General features: G+C 38.4%; 2 protein-coding genes across 5 annotated transcripts; both read right to left on the bottom strand.

Annotated features, from left to right (window-relative positions):
• Positions 1 to 1,645: 1,645 nt before the first annotated feature.
• Positions 1,646 to 8,557, bottom strand: LOC107420410 (kinesin-like protein KIN-6). 4 transcript variants are annotated; one of them, XM_025074478.3, is made up of 23 exons: positions 7,756 to 8,557; positions 7,343 to 7,672; positions 7,147 to 7,241; positions 6,733 to 6,868; positions 6,474 to 6,539; positions 6,236 to 6,298; positions 5,977 to 6,027; positions 5,778 to 5,860; positions 5,540 to 5,654; positions 5,093 to 5,141; positions 4,770 to 4,882; positions 4,516 to 4,662; positions 4,280 to 4,372; positions 4,028 to 4,132; positions 3,828 to 3,938; positions 3,611 to 3,649; positions 3,441 to 3,515; positions 3,044 to 3,118; positions 2,814 to 2,885; positions 2,521 to 2,579; positions 2,345 to 2,423; positions 2,015 to 2,181; positions 1,646 to 1,873 (listed from the first exon to the last, which is right to left on the bottom strand). In XM_025074478.3, the coding sequence occupies exons 1-22, from the start codon at positions 8,260 to 8,262 to the stop codon at positions 2,074 to 2,076; spliced, it is 2,571 nt and encodes an 856-aa protein (XP_024930246.1). In that variant the 5' UTR covers positions 8,263 to 8,557; the 3' UTR covers positions 1,646 to 1,873; positions 2,015 to 2,073. The 4 variants fall into 4 exon arrangements, with proteins under 4 accessions (XP_024930246.1, XP_024930248.1, XP_015884850.1 ...); XM_025074480.3 differs by having other exon boundaries at positions 2,015 to 2,169; positions 7,756 to 8,553; XM_016029364.4 differs by lacking the exon at positions 1,646 to 1,873 and having other exon boundaries at positions 1,959 to 2,195.
• Positions 8,558 to 9,568: 1,011 nt separating this feature from the next.
• On the bottom strand, positions 9,569 to 13,513 carry LOC107420421 (receptor protein kinase CLAVATA1). Its single transcript, XM_016029376.4, has 2 exons — positions 10,553 to 13,513; positions 9,569 to 10,245 (listed from the first exon to the last, which is right to left on the bottom strand). The coding sequence occupies exons 1-2, from the start codon at positions 13,158 to 13,160 to the stop codon at positions 9,893 to 9,895; spliced, it is 2,961 nt and encodes a 986-aa protein (XP_015884862.2). The 5' UTR covers positions 13,161 to 13,513; the 3' UTR covers positions 9,569 to 9,892.
• Positions 13,514 to 15,852: the final 2,339 nt, after the last annotated feature.

Genomic DNA, 15,852 nt, shown 5'->3' with positions numbered 1-15,852 from the left:
ACCATAACATTGCCGTGTCGCTAAGGTAGAGGGTGGCAGTCCTTATCTTTGAAGCATCGTCCGCAATGCCCATTGCTTCAAAGTATTGCTCCAAGCCCCAAAGGAAATTCTCGAGCTCCCTCGCATTCCTTGCCCCGGAGTAGGACTTGGGCTTTGGCACATCGATACGTGGCCCCTCGCGTATGGTGGTCGTCCCCGACGCCACCGCCCTCTTGCAAAGAGCCCAATCACCCCGCATATCCTCCATTTGGGTGCGGATAGCATCCAATTCCCTCTCCAACATTGTACGAAGGTCTGCTACCTCCCCCATGCATTGGTCGCGTGTCGCACGGAGCTCCCTCCTTAAGGCATCGTCTAGTCCGTTGAGTAACCCCCTCACGGCTTGATTGATGGCAATGTCCTCCGACTCTAGCCCATCTAGGCGACCCTCCAGCGCCTCAAACCGTTCCTGTACTCGGGATGCATGTTCCTCCAAGCGCAACTCTACGCCCATCATCACATCCTTGGACTTGAACTTATGCCTCTGCTTCCCCGCATTGGGGTTGCGTTGCTCTTCACGACCTCGCACCTCGGTAGCTCCCTCCACATTGATGGTAACATCCGAGCTAGCCATCTTGCCTACTTCCACGTTACACCAACGATATGCTTGAGCAGCAATTGGCTCTGATACCAACTGTCACGGGCCTAGATTTTTCAACACTCCCGTGCGGCACTTAGCACCTCCCTTGCTAAGTAAGCCTTGCCCACAAGCTATGAAAATGCGGAAGCTAAGAGTGAGAGAGTAGGAAGTAGGAGAGATTGAGAGAATGTGGAGAATACTTGTATTACTAGAATGCTTGGATTCTTGGATATGTTACAAATGAGAGACCAACCCCTTTATATAGAGGGCTTGGCATGTAGGAAAGTTCTAGATATGTACACATGTCACCTATCTAGTTATGGTTCTAGATTGTACAAGATATTTACATGGAGTATTCTAGAGAGATTCCAATCTACATAAGTCTAGGTTGCTCTTGAATCTTCTAGAATCTTCCGGGTTCCTCTTGTATCTTCATGGAGAGTGTAGAGTCTTCCGGTTAAACCTCAAGGGTTTTACTCCTTTTGTGCGGGACGTGACACATGACTCTACATGGCTTTATCACTCTTAAGAGATAATATCTATTATATCAGTTTGTTGTATACATGGTTCTGTAGCTATCCATTCTCTTGTATGTATACATAAAATCAATACAAGTTGACTAAGCTATTTTTCCATACTCTGTTTTACTTTAAAAAATAAACAAAGTTGAAAATACTCTTTGTTGTCTCCGAAGTCCTTTATATATGTGTGCTTAGTTATTATTATTATTATTATTATTATTTTTTGGTTGTGAAATTTAATATACACACATATATATATACACACACACATATATGTGTGTGTGCGCGCGCGCTCTTCCCCCTTACCATAAAGGATATTATTATAATTAAAGTAACCAGTATACTTGTACAATTCAAATTTTACTTTCGAAGTTCACAAAGGGCTGAAGAAATTTTTTTTGGTTTGCTCTCATGGATCGACAACAAAATGAGCAAAAAAATAACATAGCACCGCAACAAGAGGGAAGCGGATCAAAGCTTTGTTACTTCTTGTAGCCCATGCATATAACTTTAAACCCAACTATGATTAAAGAAAAAAGCCCAGTTGACTGATCCACTAGATACATAATCATCATTCTTTGTTCTTCTTCTTTTCTTTTTTTTTTTTTTTTTTTTTTTTTTATAAACTTTGATGGTGTCGCTAAAAGATCAATCACGATGATTTTTCTAAACAGACAGCAAAGCAGAGTCTTGGCAGATGGGTTGGATATGCTTCAAAGTTTGATACATCCTTCTGAAATGATTAGACAAACACACAAAAAGATGATGACGATTGACGAGAGGGAAAAGCTAAATGCCTATAAAGTTAAGACGTCAAGTTAAGTCATAAATCACATTCATTAATCCTAACACTGTACAACTATGGCATACTTACAAAATTTTCAAAAAGACATATTGATAGTGATTGTTCAAGGGGCTGAAAAATAGACCACACTAAATATGATTTCCATGAAGCAAGCGAAGAAGAGAGATGCTACCCGGAGTTCTCTTCCTTTCATCTGCTGCGACTTTTTTTCCACCCCTAATTCCCTGCATATTAACCTTTATCTAGGTTACTATTCCCAAAAAAAAAAAAAAGCAATTACAGTCCAAAATGAAATTTCTCATACATTCAAAAGACAATTTGAAATATCATATACATGCCAAAGAAGTACTCGAAATGCAAATAAGTTGAGCTAAATCAAACAGGAACAATCAATCGTACCTTTGGTTTCTCTATTTCATCATTAAGATCCAAAACAGTAAAATCTCTTATCAGTGCAGTTGAAGCAGGCAAAAGTCTCCTGAGTTTTACAGCATAATGAAGAGGAATTAAGAGAGAAAACAACCAAGATTAGTCTTGACGTGACTTTTACTCAAGACATTTAAAGCCTTACTGACCTTTTTGGTAATTTAGGTTTTGATGAAGAATCAACTCTTGGCGACTGATTCTTTACTTCCTGCAAGTGATAAGAAGTTATAAAACAAACGAAGAAAAAGAACATAAGACCAATTCTTGTACACAAAGAAAATTGGAGAAACTGAATTCAAATAATTCTTCAAAAAGATGATTTTCCAGCCCATGGGGAAAGGGGTTAAATAAATTGGTCTACTAGGGGACTTCCATCTTCAAATGCAACTTGGATGCACAAAATGAACAAACTAGATTGGGAAACAAAAAGCTGACTAGTTACCTCTGGTTTCTCAACTCTTGGTTCACAAGCCAGGGCATCAACAACGGTGCAACCAACAGGTGCAAAATCCTCCTTCAGTGATGGTGGGATATCAAATCAAGTCCAGGAAAGACAGGTAAAAGAAAACATCTTAAAGGGAAAAATCTATTAAATAATATTTCAAAAGCAATTTCTTATAGGAAGCATGGCAAAATATATATTTGTGTACATATCTGGTGTTTGTGTCTTACATTAGCATCAAAGTCTTGCTTCTCGTCAACAGACTGCAAGCCCTTTGAATCCAAAGGAGAAGTTACTTCTTTCACCTAGACACAAATAAAACGCTATTAATCCAAAGGAGAAGTTATTTCTTTCACCTAGACACAAATGAAACGCTATTACCCAAACTAAACTCAGAAATATAATTTAAAAAATTTCTAGTCCATATATTTGTAAGGCTAAAACATAAGTTTGCACCTTAATATCCACACCCATAGATAAAGCATGCTCCAGAAAAGACAGTTAAAAAAAAACATCTTAAAGGGAAAATCTATTAAATAATAAATATTTCAAAAGCAATTTCTTATTGGAAGCATAGCAATATATATATATATATATATATATGTATATCAGGTGTCGGTGTCTTACGTTAGCAACAAAGTCTTGCTCCTCGTCAACAGACTGAAAGCCCTTTGAATCTGAAGGAGAAGTTAGCTCTTTCACCTAGACGTACAAATAAAACACTGTTACCCAAACTATTCAGAAATATAGTTTGAAAATTTTCTAGTAATTTATAAACCTAAAACATAAGTTTGTACCTTAATACGCCCATCCATAGATAAAGCATGCTCCTCTACCTGAAGATGAAAATATTTTAGCTATTAAATTTCACAACTTAAACTCAGTGGGCTTAAAAAAACAGTTCATTTGAGAATGAAATAAAAACTAAGCACATATATTTCTCGAGATTACATAATAAACTTGAGGTAATAGTAAACTCAAATCTGAAAATTTGAAAGAAGAGCAAAGGAATACCTGAACCTGGGAGAATATATCCTTAACCAGTCGAACAGCAAATTCACATTGTTTGGGAGTGCTGCTGCTGCACTCAGATTCTCTGATATTTGAATAAAGGTCCACATTTTCCTTAACATAGAACGAATGTTTAAAAGTATAATTTAGTTTTCGAAAGAATAAATAGAAAAAGACACAGAAGAATCATTTACTTTATGTACCTGAGAGATTATATCTTGATCCTGTCTTGGAGCAGAGTCATTTTTTCTGGGAATACTATTGCACTCAGATGCCCCAACTGTGGAAGAATCAAGTGCCACATTTGTCTGACAATTAAGCAAATGTTTAATCATTTAACTTTATAAAGAGTAACGAAAAGAAATTGAAAACAAAGAAGTGAGTTCATTGCAAACTAAGACAACAGATAGAAATTTCTACCCAAATATATATATATATATTACAATAGAGAATACCTCTTGATCCTGTCCTGGAGTAAAATCAATTTTTTCAGAATTGCACTTGCACTCAGATGCCTCAAAGTTGGAAGGATGAAGATTCATATGTGACTGAAAATTGGAAATATTTAATAACAATTTCGGTTTTTTAAGAGAACAGAAGATATAACCCATGCTGACAACAAAATTATCGGTTCAAGGAAAAAAAAAAAATGAAAACGTAGAACTAATATTGGAAGGGAAAAAAGCCTAACCTTATCAGCCAAAATGACCCCCACCAAGCTCTCTTTGGAACATGTATAGCCGGCTTTCAAATTCCCTATCTCTTTTTCCAACTCTGCACGTTTCGCCTTTTCAATCTTAAGGTTTTCTCTAAGAGTTTGGATGTCATCTTCTGCCACCTAATTACAATGATCCAAGATTATACTAGTTAAATTTACAATTTCAATTGCATCCATCTCAAGACATTACTTAACATAACTAGCAATACACACTCTTCAATTATTACTTTGAGTTTTTCATTATATTGCTTCAAGACATTCCATAAAGCTTTAGCAAAATTCTGCAAAATCAGATGGTTTCTATCTTCCTGTGTTTGTCCAACACGGTTTGACTTTACAGCTGCACAATCAAATAATATATTGCTTTTTAGATTTTTGGGGCCATTGTAGATAAAGAAGCAAATTTCCTGAAAGAGAAACTAAACAAATTAGACGAGGGATGCAGACAATGTGAATGAAACAAGTTCAACAAATTAGATGAGGGATGCAGACAATGTGAATGAAACAAGTTCATCTGCAATTGTCTAAGATAGCATGCAATTTACACAACCTTGCCCAGGAAAGCACTCCACATGGTCAACAAAACTTCCTTTTTCAATCTAAAATCAAAACAAAGATACTAAGGTCAGTAAACAAACAATTTAATCAAAATTATAATAAATAGCTACAGACAACTCCATCAGTTAATATTCATTTCTGGAACCAAAAATTTTATAATGTGTAATGGCTACATATCATAGAACAAATCTAAGTAGCAGAATAAATTATTCTTGACATGTTTATTCAGTAAAATCATCTAACAGATTTGAAAGACATTAGACATCTCTTCAGTGGGTTACTGGCTATAATTCATGAAATAAAATTATGTGTAACTTTTTTTTGTTCAAAGAAAAAAAGTTGCCAAATTACATCTGAAAAGTCACTGAATTTGTCAAAAAAAGTAAAACCTATTTAAAAAATAAGCAAAGGTTTAACTCTAGGGCAAAAAATTAAATACCGCAAAAGCATCAAGCCCACCAAATTTCATCTTTTTAGGCTTCTCATTTCTACACATTGCTTGAGTCTGTCTCTTTTTACAAAAAATATTTTGAGGTTCTTCAACATTATCAAACCTGTACAAAGTACCAAACCAACACCAAATCACGAAAAAGAAACATGAAATTTAATAAGCATCAAGGGCAGTAGAATTTCACTTGATTTTCCAAAATAGAGAGAGAGAGAGAGCAGGATTTCACTTGATTTTCATGAAAGGTGATGCCTGTCTTAGCACATAGGCTGTATCGAGATAGTCTTCCACCCCTGATTTGACCGTTAAAATCTGCAAATATAAACATAAGATTCTTTCGATAGATGTTAGAAGATTGCATGTTCCACAATGCAAGTTACTTAGCTAGAGGCTAGAGCAAAACAAGTTTGAATACATAAACTGCGTACCAGTGCCATCCGTTTCTTGCCTTCCAAATAATCTCGAAGGTACTTGGTCAACTGCTCAAAGATAAAAGTACTTGTGACGTATGTTGACGACAGATGTCTAGCAATATTTCAATTGTGAATACTAAATATAATCATAGGACAAAATTATAGAATCACATATAATAACACATAATTTTAAATTGTAACAATAAATAGCGTCAACCCAATACAAGGAGATATATGAAATATAAATAAGAAACTTGTTAGAGGAAAATACTACCAAAGAGTTTTGGAAGTGCTTCTGCAATGGCCTTTTGGGGTTCTTCTGATGCTCCAACAAAGACTAACAAAACAAAGAATAACAAACATTACATGCATGATGCATCAAGTCGTATAGAATAAAAAGAGGCCTGAAAGGAGATGGAAACTTTTGCCATGTTATACAATAAACTCATAATCATCAGAAGCACAGAAAGGATGCTTCAAACAGGATATATAGACAGCAAAAATCTACGTACTCTTAAGCACAAGCTAAAAACCATTGATGTGTTGTTGATGAAATTGCTTTCAAGCAACCTTGCTCCCTGGAAAATAATAAATTAAAAATAAGCCTAAACGATAAAATAAAAAAGAAAAAAAAAACAGTGCACGTGCTTAGAGACAAGCATGCAGATAACAGTTCATCAGACTTCATGATTACCCGCAACTAAAGTCGAGAAGTGCACCAACAAATTCTATGAGAACAATTCAACCGTATAGAAAGCAAAAGAGATGAACCTGATTCCCGGTTCTCTTTTCTCTTTCAGCTCCAGCTAAGTCAATTATACTTAGTGTAGCATTATTTGCTTGGACATCATCTGTTCCATCAAATTTGCAATCTACACTACGGATATTGATAATGCACTGCGAGCGACTGAAATAAGAAAAAAATAGATGTTATGTTCAGGCAAAACAACCCAATGCAAGAAATCATTCAAGTAAGTTGGCAGAATTTAAGATAAAGGCTCTCCTAATTAAATAAGTGAAACCAATTAAAAGGATGCCCAGCATTTTCATGGATAAAAGATCACTAACAAAAGCATCAAATTGAGTTGCACATAAGCATAATTGAAGTTGGATAATTGAATTTGTTCCTAAATTACTAAGGGTTTTTACATGAATGAAACATTGAAGATGAATTAGTTCACGCACCTTGACTGGAAGTTAGAATTTGTGGTAGCAGTGACACGTTTTAGTAGCGCTTTCGCTACCAATGATTCAGCCTCTCTTATATCACATACCTTAACCTGTTACACGAACAAAACAAATGTAATGGCCAAAATATTACTAAATTATATCCAACAACATTACTCAACAGAGCATAAACAAGAAGAAATTAGCTATCAACCTCTTGAAGTCCTTTTATAGTTGACTGGTGCAGGGTTAATTCTGCTCCCTCAGGGGATAAGTCATACAACTTCTCTCCCTTGCCGCCTTCCGTACGAATTTCAAATATCGACAAGTAAAGTGATCTGCAAATTGGCGAACCAGAAACCAACCTTTCCGTTGATTTGAAAATCCTTTCAAGTGCAATGGTTAACATCCCAGGCTCCCTAGGGCTTCCAAAAACTGTATGAGTCTTACCAGAGCCGCTTGGCCCCATTGCAGCCAGCATTCCACTTTTTCCCTTCAGAAAATCCTCTACCAAAGGACTAACCATCTTTTCGTACACTTCCTCCTATTAGTATTTGACAGAAATAAGCATAATGAGAATTCGAATTTCAAATAAAAGGAAAAAAAAAAAATGGCAACAAAATGAACCTGAGACGAGTCGGCGGCGAAGACGTGAGAAAAACCTTCGTAAACCTCGGATTTTATCCGTTTAGACTCCTGCAAGAGCAAGGGCGGCGATAATGTCACCGATTGAGAATCATTAACTGCAATACAGACTTCGCTGGTCTTCTTATTCTTGGCGGTCGTCATGTCTCTCGCCGAGTTCTTCTTCGCTGGCTTTTGAGGCCAAACATTCTTGACTCTCGACCTCGGACGTTCATTTTTGCCAGAGCTCTTAGATGGCATGAGGGGTTTAATTCTGAGGAACACTTTGAGATTCTCAGGGACGACGGAATCAGAAGGATTGGGTTTCTGTTTCTGGGAAAGGGGTACATCCATTGAGAGTATCTCTTGAATTGGGAACGATGAGACAGCGGCTGATTTAGACGAATTCTGTGGAACTGGAGGGCAGGTTGAGGAAGGCGTGGCCCTTGCCTTCCGGTGAGGGTTTCGCCTGGCCGTTACCGTATTTGGACAGGGCGGTGGGCTCTCCATCACTGCCTCCGGTCGAGTCGCTCCTCTCCCCTCCCTCTTGTTGGCGCGTTCGTCGTTCTCTGCAGAATCTCAACTTCGTCTTTTCCCTCCCTTCTACACTTTGAATTGAAAGACCGCACGAGTTTTAAGCGCCAGCTTCTTCTTTTTTAAATCTGCGCACCCATATGCTTCTGTTTATATCTTGTCCGTTAACCCAATTGTTGCGCGGCCCATCAACTTCTTGTAATCGATGACCCTTTAGCAGGAATGTCAATGCAGCGGGCGAGATCGATTTTTATACTCCCATCTTCATTTTTGTAGTAAATTTTTCGTTCTATTTTTGCAGTTTTTATTTTTTATTTTTTTTAAAATAGGACGGGCGACGGAGATTTTCTTATTAGAAAGCTTTTTTTTTTCATTTATTTTTTTTATAATTAATATAACTTTTTTTTGAAAAATTTATATAAATTTTTTAATGAATAAAATATAAATAAAATGATTAAAAATATATTAATGTTTAAATTTATAATTATAATAAAATAAAATAATTAAAATATAAAAAAAATAAATATATTTGGGCTGGAGACTTTATTATCCGGTCTGATCCATTTTCGATTCGGATTTTAAAAATTTATCTTTAGTTGGCCCATGATCATGATTTAAAAAAAAAAAAACTATTCCATTAAAAACGGTGCACTGCAGTTTTCAAAGTGTGCAGATCAAATTAACATTCCTATCCTTTAGTTCGTTTTTTTGTTGGACATCGTTTACTAAGGTGCATAACATATGCGTGAACATATCAAAGGATTTGGCGTGCAATTTGATGTAATGCATAATATATAATAACAATTAAGGTATAAGCAATTTTTTTTTTCTCTCTCTTCGCACATAGTAGTGTGTAGATCAATCTTATACTCAACTTCTTATGTCCAAAAAATTAATAATAGTAATCTTTCTAATAATATATATCCTATCATATGTCAACTATTCGGTGCGAAATTTTTTAAAGAAATCGAAAACAGACCGCGCTGATAAAATAAAATACTGCTATTTTAATAACTTATAGAGAGTAACGTTTCTAATAAATTGCTCGTTTTATATTTTCGTTCCGGAGATACTATCTTCGTGGAAGGTTTAAGCTATATAATCAATAACTTGGGACATTTTTTATTTACAATTTTATGTTCAGTAAAAATGCTTTAAGAAGTTTGGAACAAGTGATTTAAAGAATTCACAGCCACAGAAAATCGTTGCTGATTTTCTAAAACATACGAGTGACTCACAAAGTTATTAGATGTTCAAAAACAAATTTTGCACTCGTGATATGTTTTTGCAACAAACTCTAGTACACCACAAATATATATATATATTTTGATAAATCAAGTACACCACAATTTGATAACTTAAAAGCAAGGCCGAAAACATATGAAACATCAGTAGAGCAACTTTAACAACAAAACAGGGATCAACGGACAGGTTAATTATCCCAAGAACCCTCCTTTCACCATGGCATTAACGAAAGGTTGTGTTTATGCCACGACACTACACAACTATTGGCAACAAAAATTATTTTACATTTTTTGCATTCACATTAAATTATTTACTCGAGAACACGGTCACTTTTAAAAGTAAATAACCAGCAAACTGATAACTATAGATTGAGAAGGCTTGGGGCAGAACGAGGAGGATTTGTGAGCATGTGAACCACTTCCCTCATCGTAGGTCTCGCAGAACTGTCATCCTCCACGCACATCATTGCAATCTTGAACAGATGTATGACACCTGTCAGTGGGTACCCAGTGAGCCTGGGGTCCACCACCGCCAGAACCGAAGCAGCATCCGACGGTTGAGAAAGTTCCGATGTGGTTTTCCTCACCCACCTGACTATGTCCACACCATCCCCGAATTCCCCAACCGGTTTCCTCCCTGCTATTAGCTCCAGCAACACCACACCGAAGCTGTATACGTCGCTTTTCTCATCCACTTTCAGCGTGTAAGCGTACTCTGTTCGTACCATAAAAACCAACAAAAAATGAGTTAATGACACATTGACCTTATTACACACGCTTATGTCATAGTCAAACTCGTTCAGTCAATTAAATTTCAGATCCCACGTGGTACTGCCCACCAGACGAGACAAAAAGAAAAATCAGACACTCATGCTTGTTGCCAAATTATTAATCATCAGCCCATACAGAGCAAAGGCCTTGCCGGTCCAAAAAATGGGCCGAAGTCGTAGTGTAAAATACGGCCCAGTTTCTTCTGTTAAAACTTGAAGAAGTAAATAACAGTAGTAAAGAAGATGACGAACCTGGCGCGATGTAACCATAGGAACCAGCAATGGAAGACATGCACTCGGATGCTCCAGCGTCCTGTAAGAACTTGGCGAGCCCAAAATCAGCCACATGAGCTTCCATCTCCGAATCAAGCAAAATGTTATTGGATTTCACGTCTCTGTGGATAATCAGAGGCGAACAATCATGGTGGAGATAACACAATCCTTTTGCAGCCTCCACTGCAATTTTATACCTCGTCTCCCACTGGAGACGACCCCCCTTTGACCCGTGCAACAGCTCTCCCAAGCTGCCATTAGGCATGTACTCGTAGAGCAGCAAGTTGGTATCCTTGTTCGACACGTACCCCAACAGTTTCACGATGTTTCGGTGTCTGATCTGTCCAAGAGTCTGAATCTCGGCGGAGAAGCCGTGATCGCTCCGTCCGCTACCTCGACCTACAAGCCGTTTGATTGCGACGTCAGCACCGTCCGGCATGGAACCGCGGTAGACGATCCCCGCACCTCCTTTGCCAATGATGTTCTCTTCCTTCAAGCACTCCAGAACGTCCTCCGCCTTAAATTCCAGTCGCTGGAACGCTGTGAGCTTCCAAGCCCTCGAATTCTGGAGCTTCTTCTTTCTCATTCTGTAAACCGTGAGGAGGACCAATAACAAAAGCGTGGCAGCTGCAATCACGGTGAGACTGAGCTTGGAAGAATTAAAACTGTTGTGGCCACCGCCGGAGGAGCGAGCTTGGTTCACAAGAGATGCACATGGCAAATGACGTGGCAGACAAAGAAAAGGGTTTCCGGCGAAGGACGAGTCGTTGAATACCAGAAATTGCCCGCCAGTTGGGATTTGGCCTAAGAAATTGTTGTATGAGAGGTCCAGGGTAGTTAGGCTTGTCATGGACCGAATTTCTGAGGGTACTTTCCCTGTTAGATGGTTTCTCGAGAAATTCAGAATGCTTAGATCTTGCAATCCTGCAATCCCGCTTGGAATCTCTCCCGATAAGCCATTCCCGCTAAAATCAACGGCTGTAAGATTAGAACAATTAGAAAACGAAGCGGGAATTTCACCGCTGAGGTTGTTGCTGCTAATGTTGATTTTGGATAACAGATTTAAACCGAAGATTTCCTTGGGAATTTCGCCTGAAAACCTATTCGATTCCAGGGATAGAATCTGCAAATTCCAGAGATTTCCAACCGCCGCCGGTATTTGCCCGGAAATCCAGTTGTTAGAAAGGGCGAGAATTCCGAGTGAATCTCCAGACATGTGCGAAGGAAGTTCGCCGGAGAAGTAATTATCATTTGCTTCGATCATGATGACCTGTGGCAGGTTAAAAATTCCCCGGGGAATCGTTCCGTTGAGCAAGTTCTTCATGATTCGGATTTTCGTCAGCGACTTGCATTCCCCGAGACTCTCCGGGATGGGTCCGAAGAAGTGGTTTTGCATCAGGATCAGCGTCTTCAACCTCCCACCCTTGCACAAATCGCGAGGAATGAGGCCGGTGAAATGATTGTTCGTGACGTCCAGATCCTTGAGCTTACCATTTCGGCCCAGACTCTCCGGAAGATAAAACGTAAAGTTATTCTCCCACACCTGAAGCACTTCGAGGTTCGGAAGCTCACCGATGGACTCCGGGATTCTACCGTAAAAATTGTTCTTGAACAGGTTGATTAACGTCAAGTTCTTAAGCTCTGAGAAACTTTCTGGTATCTCTCCCGTTAGGCCGTTGATTGATAGATCCAGAGATTTCAAGCTCACCAAACCGGAGAGTTCCGGAGGTATATGACCTGTCAGACTGTTAAACTGTAAAAACAGTGTGTGTAAATTTTTCAAGTTGCTCAGGCTCAGAGGGATCTCACCGGCGAGGTTAGAACTCGACATGTCAAGCAGTTGGAGCGAGCGCAAAGATCCCAACTCCGGTGGAATCCCACCTTCGTACCTGTTAAAGTATCCAACATACAAATGTTTCAAGTTTTTCAACCGACCCAAGCTCGCCGGGAATTTTCCTGTGAGGGAATTACCATTGAGGCCCAAATACTCTAAGCTCTGTATCTCGGCGTAATTCTCCGGAATCGCGCCGTAGAAGAAGTTTCCGCCGAGATGAAGATACTTGAGCTTCTTCAGCTCGACGAGCTCGACGGGGAGATTACCCGTGAAGTTGTTATTGTAGGCGTCGAGTAGCTCGAGCTCCGTCATAGTGAGCGTGATTTTTCCAGGGAAATTGCCTCCGAAGACATTGTTGGAGATGTTCAAGAATTTGAGAGACGTGAGGTTGGCCATTTCCATGGGAAGTCCCCCAGTGAGATTATCGGCGGCGATTGTGAGGTTTACGAGCTTATTCAGAAGCCCAATCTCCGGAGGAATGGTACCGAAGAGAGGCAGATTGGAGACGTTGAGAGCGATAACTCGTGAATCCTCATCGCATTTAACTCCAGAGAAAGAGCAGTGATGAGCAAATGAGGAGGAGGAGGAAGAAGATGGAGGTTCCCAGTCCACGAGACCAGAACCTTTGGGTCCGATGAGAGCGGTCTTTAGCTTCAAGAGTGCATCGAGATCGCTGTAGCCACAGCAGGAGGAGAAGAGAAAAAGAAGAAAGGAAACGTGAAGAAGAATCTGGCAGAAAGATGAGGTTATCATCTCGGAGTCGCTCTGCTAGTTCTTCGCTGAGGAAGATAGCTTTACTTGTATGCACTACTATCCCTTATGAATGAATAAAATAGGGGGTTTTAGGCTACAATAAGTAGCAGATGTAGCAGTGTACAAACAAAAAAAAAAAAAAGAAGAAAAAGCTAAAAAATAGCTTTGGAAAGGGAGGGAATCGAGCATGTATCAAGCTTGAATGAATAAAACCAAAAAAATAATAAATTTGGAAAAAGTAATATGTGAAGAAAATGGTTGCATGAGGCTTCATGTCCTAGGCTCTATGACCTGCAGTTTGCATTGCCCAGTCTGGGGTCCTACCGCACTCTACGGATTTGACGGTAATAAACCCATGGTTAACCTCGGTTTTTTTTTTTTTCTTTTTTTAATTATTGGCCAATTCTCATAGCTTGAGATTTGAGTTTGTAAAAGTCTGACATATCACATAAACTATCTATTTTAAAGAAATTGTTTCTTAATGATAATGTTTGTCCAAATATTATTAAGGTGAATTATTTAGATATTTTAAATTTTTTAAAAAATAATTTTTTTTTTAAAAATAAACTAATAAAATTAATAATTAATTAATTAATAATACAAATAAGTTTTATATAAATAATTTTTAAATTAACCGCAATTTATATTTTTGAACAGTACACATTTACTGTTTCAAACGCTCTCAGATATACAAATACTCCAACTTGTGGACGTTAACGTTAAGGGATCGGGTTCGAGTTTAAGTAAGTGCGAGTCTGCACGGCGTGTGATGGAACTCATCTGATAGGTGTGTCTTGACGGCGTGATTTGGCGGTTTAAATGCTAAAGAGCATGATAATACGTCGCTGCTGCAGAGCTGTCTCTTCAGTGCTTTCCCTCGTGTCAGCTCAGCCGGTTTCTTTTACCTTTTTTTTTTTTTTTTTTCGCTTTTTCATTATTTATCCTAAATAAATTTTACACCAAGTATTATGTGAAAAAACAATACTAGGATTTTTAAAATGTCTGCAAAATTAGACCGTGCCGTTTCACTTCAAAACGATGTAGTATTATATCATCCCCACCCCACCAGCGTCCTTTCTATTTGGCGCTGATGATACAGACATGGATGAGCTGAGTGACAGAGCTTTTTCCCCACTTGTTGGACAATTTTTTGGAAGGGAAATGAAATTGGGTTACATTGGGTTTTCCTTTTGGATCTGATCAGACACCAATGTGGATGCTGTTTTGCTGTGGAAAACTGATGATGGAATGGGCTTTCGGAGCATTTTTGCTGGGCCCGGAGCAAAGACTGTCTGTGTCTTTTCCCAAACAGACACCTTTTTCCCTCTGACTTCATTTGGCTGTGTGCTAAAAGTCCACTCTTTTTGTATTTTCCTCCCCTTACTTTCACCAAAAATATTGAACTCGATGCTCCATCTCATGGGACCTACAGTCTCATGCCTGCGGTACCTTGCAGGTTCTTCATACGATCCTTAAGATTTGTTTCCTTGTGCTAGATCTGGGCTAGTTTATTAATATTAATTATTGGTTATCAAACGGTGCACCAGCCGAGATTTGGTTGATTTCATTCTCAACCGCCAGATTTGCATATCTTGACCCATTTCTGTTCATAAAGAGTTATTCCGTTATACCGAGAGAACTCAGGGAGTCCACTAATGGACTTTGCTTGAAATTACATCTTTATAACCCAAGTGGCTCCTTTTATGGGGAAAGCCCTTTTAATCTTTTTATGGTGGAGACAAAAGTTGTTCTCAGTGAGATACGATGCATTGTTTCTAAAAGAAAAATATATACAAATGGGGATAATTTGAGAGCCGCATAAGTTGTGGCAACAAAGACACGAGTATTTATTCTTTTCTGGACGTTGGATTGGATAGAACATATTCATATTCTCAAACCAATCCTCGGTGGGAATTCTGAAATAGAGGAATCTACGCGATTGATTAGAGAATAAAGATAGCTGCTTTTACGCCAAAACAAATACCAATTATTTAGTTTCTACCCAAAAAACAGAAAATAAAATAAAATTATATACCAATTATTTAATCCAAAATGCATTTGACTAATCTTCTGGAAGAGCGAAAGAGAATTCCTGGACTAATATAATCTTTGTGCTTCTTATCGACATGTAGCAGAGAAGGAACTAAAAGCTAACCCAACTAAAGTCAATGCTGCATCTTCACGTGTACTCTTTGTAGAATGTAGAAAAAGCCAACTGCTTTCCCTTGACCACATAAAAAGAGAAGTGTCTATTTGGGTAGGCCCGGCCATATTTCTTTAGTACAAAAAACTAAAAAAACTACGTATCTGAAATCTTTTTTCCATATTTAGAGAAAGGAGTAAACACATGTCTCCATAGATTGTTTTATGGACGCGTGTTTGAGACACATCCCAAAAACTATGGTCGATGCCTCCCCAATCTCCCTTCCCTGGTATATTAAAAAAAGGGATATTGCTGGAGAGAGAAGCTTTGTCTCCATTTGGCCACTTTTTGGTGACTGCTTTGGAGTAGAATCCACCATCCAGCAGATATTTTTTTGGTAATTAGAGTAGAATCCAGTGGATTGGACTTTGCACAAAGTACTCAAACATTAAGCAGCGAAAAGCTAGTAGGTGTAGTAATAATAGGGTGTTCCCCCCAAAAAAAAAAAAAAAATCTAAATCAGCTGAATAATTGAAGCCAACGCATAGA

The sequence above is a fragment of the Ziziphus jujuba genome, chromosome 5 (genome assembly GCF_031755915.1).
Source record: "Ziziphus jujuba cultivar Dongzao chromosome 5, ASM3175591v1".
Taxonomy (NCBI): Eukaryota; Viridiplantae; Streptophyta; class Magnoliopsida; order Rosales; family Rhamnaceae; genus Ziziphus; species Ziziphus jujuba.
The sequence above is the reverse complement of the archived record's forward strand: the minus strand, read 5'-3'. Positions and strand labels throughout refer to the sequence as shown.

Coding starts and splice junctions, on each gene's coding strand:
- LOC107420410 (XM_025074478.3), bottom strand. CDS start 8,262: ATGGAGAGCCCACCGCCCTGTCCAAATACGGTAACGGCCAGGCGAAAC. Junction 5,142..5,539: donor GTGGGCTTGATGCTTTTGCG/GTATTTAATTTT, acceptor TTTTGATTTTAG/ATTGAAAAAGGAAGTTTTGT. Junction 2,580..2,813: donor CAAGAGTTGAGAAACCAGAG/GTAACTAGTCAG, acceptor TATCACTTGCAG/GAAGTAAAGAATCAGTCGCC.
- LOC107420421 (XM_016029376.4), bottom strand. CDS start 13,160: ATGATAACCTCATCTTTCTGCCAGATTCTTCTTCACGTTTCCTTTCTT. Junction 10,246..10,552: donor CTATGGTTACATCGCGCCAG/GTTCGTCATCTT, acceptor TGGTACGAACAG/AGTACGCTTACACGCTGAAA.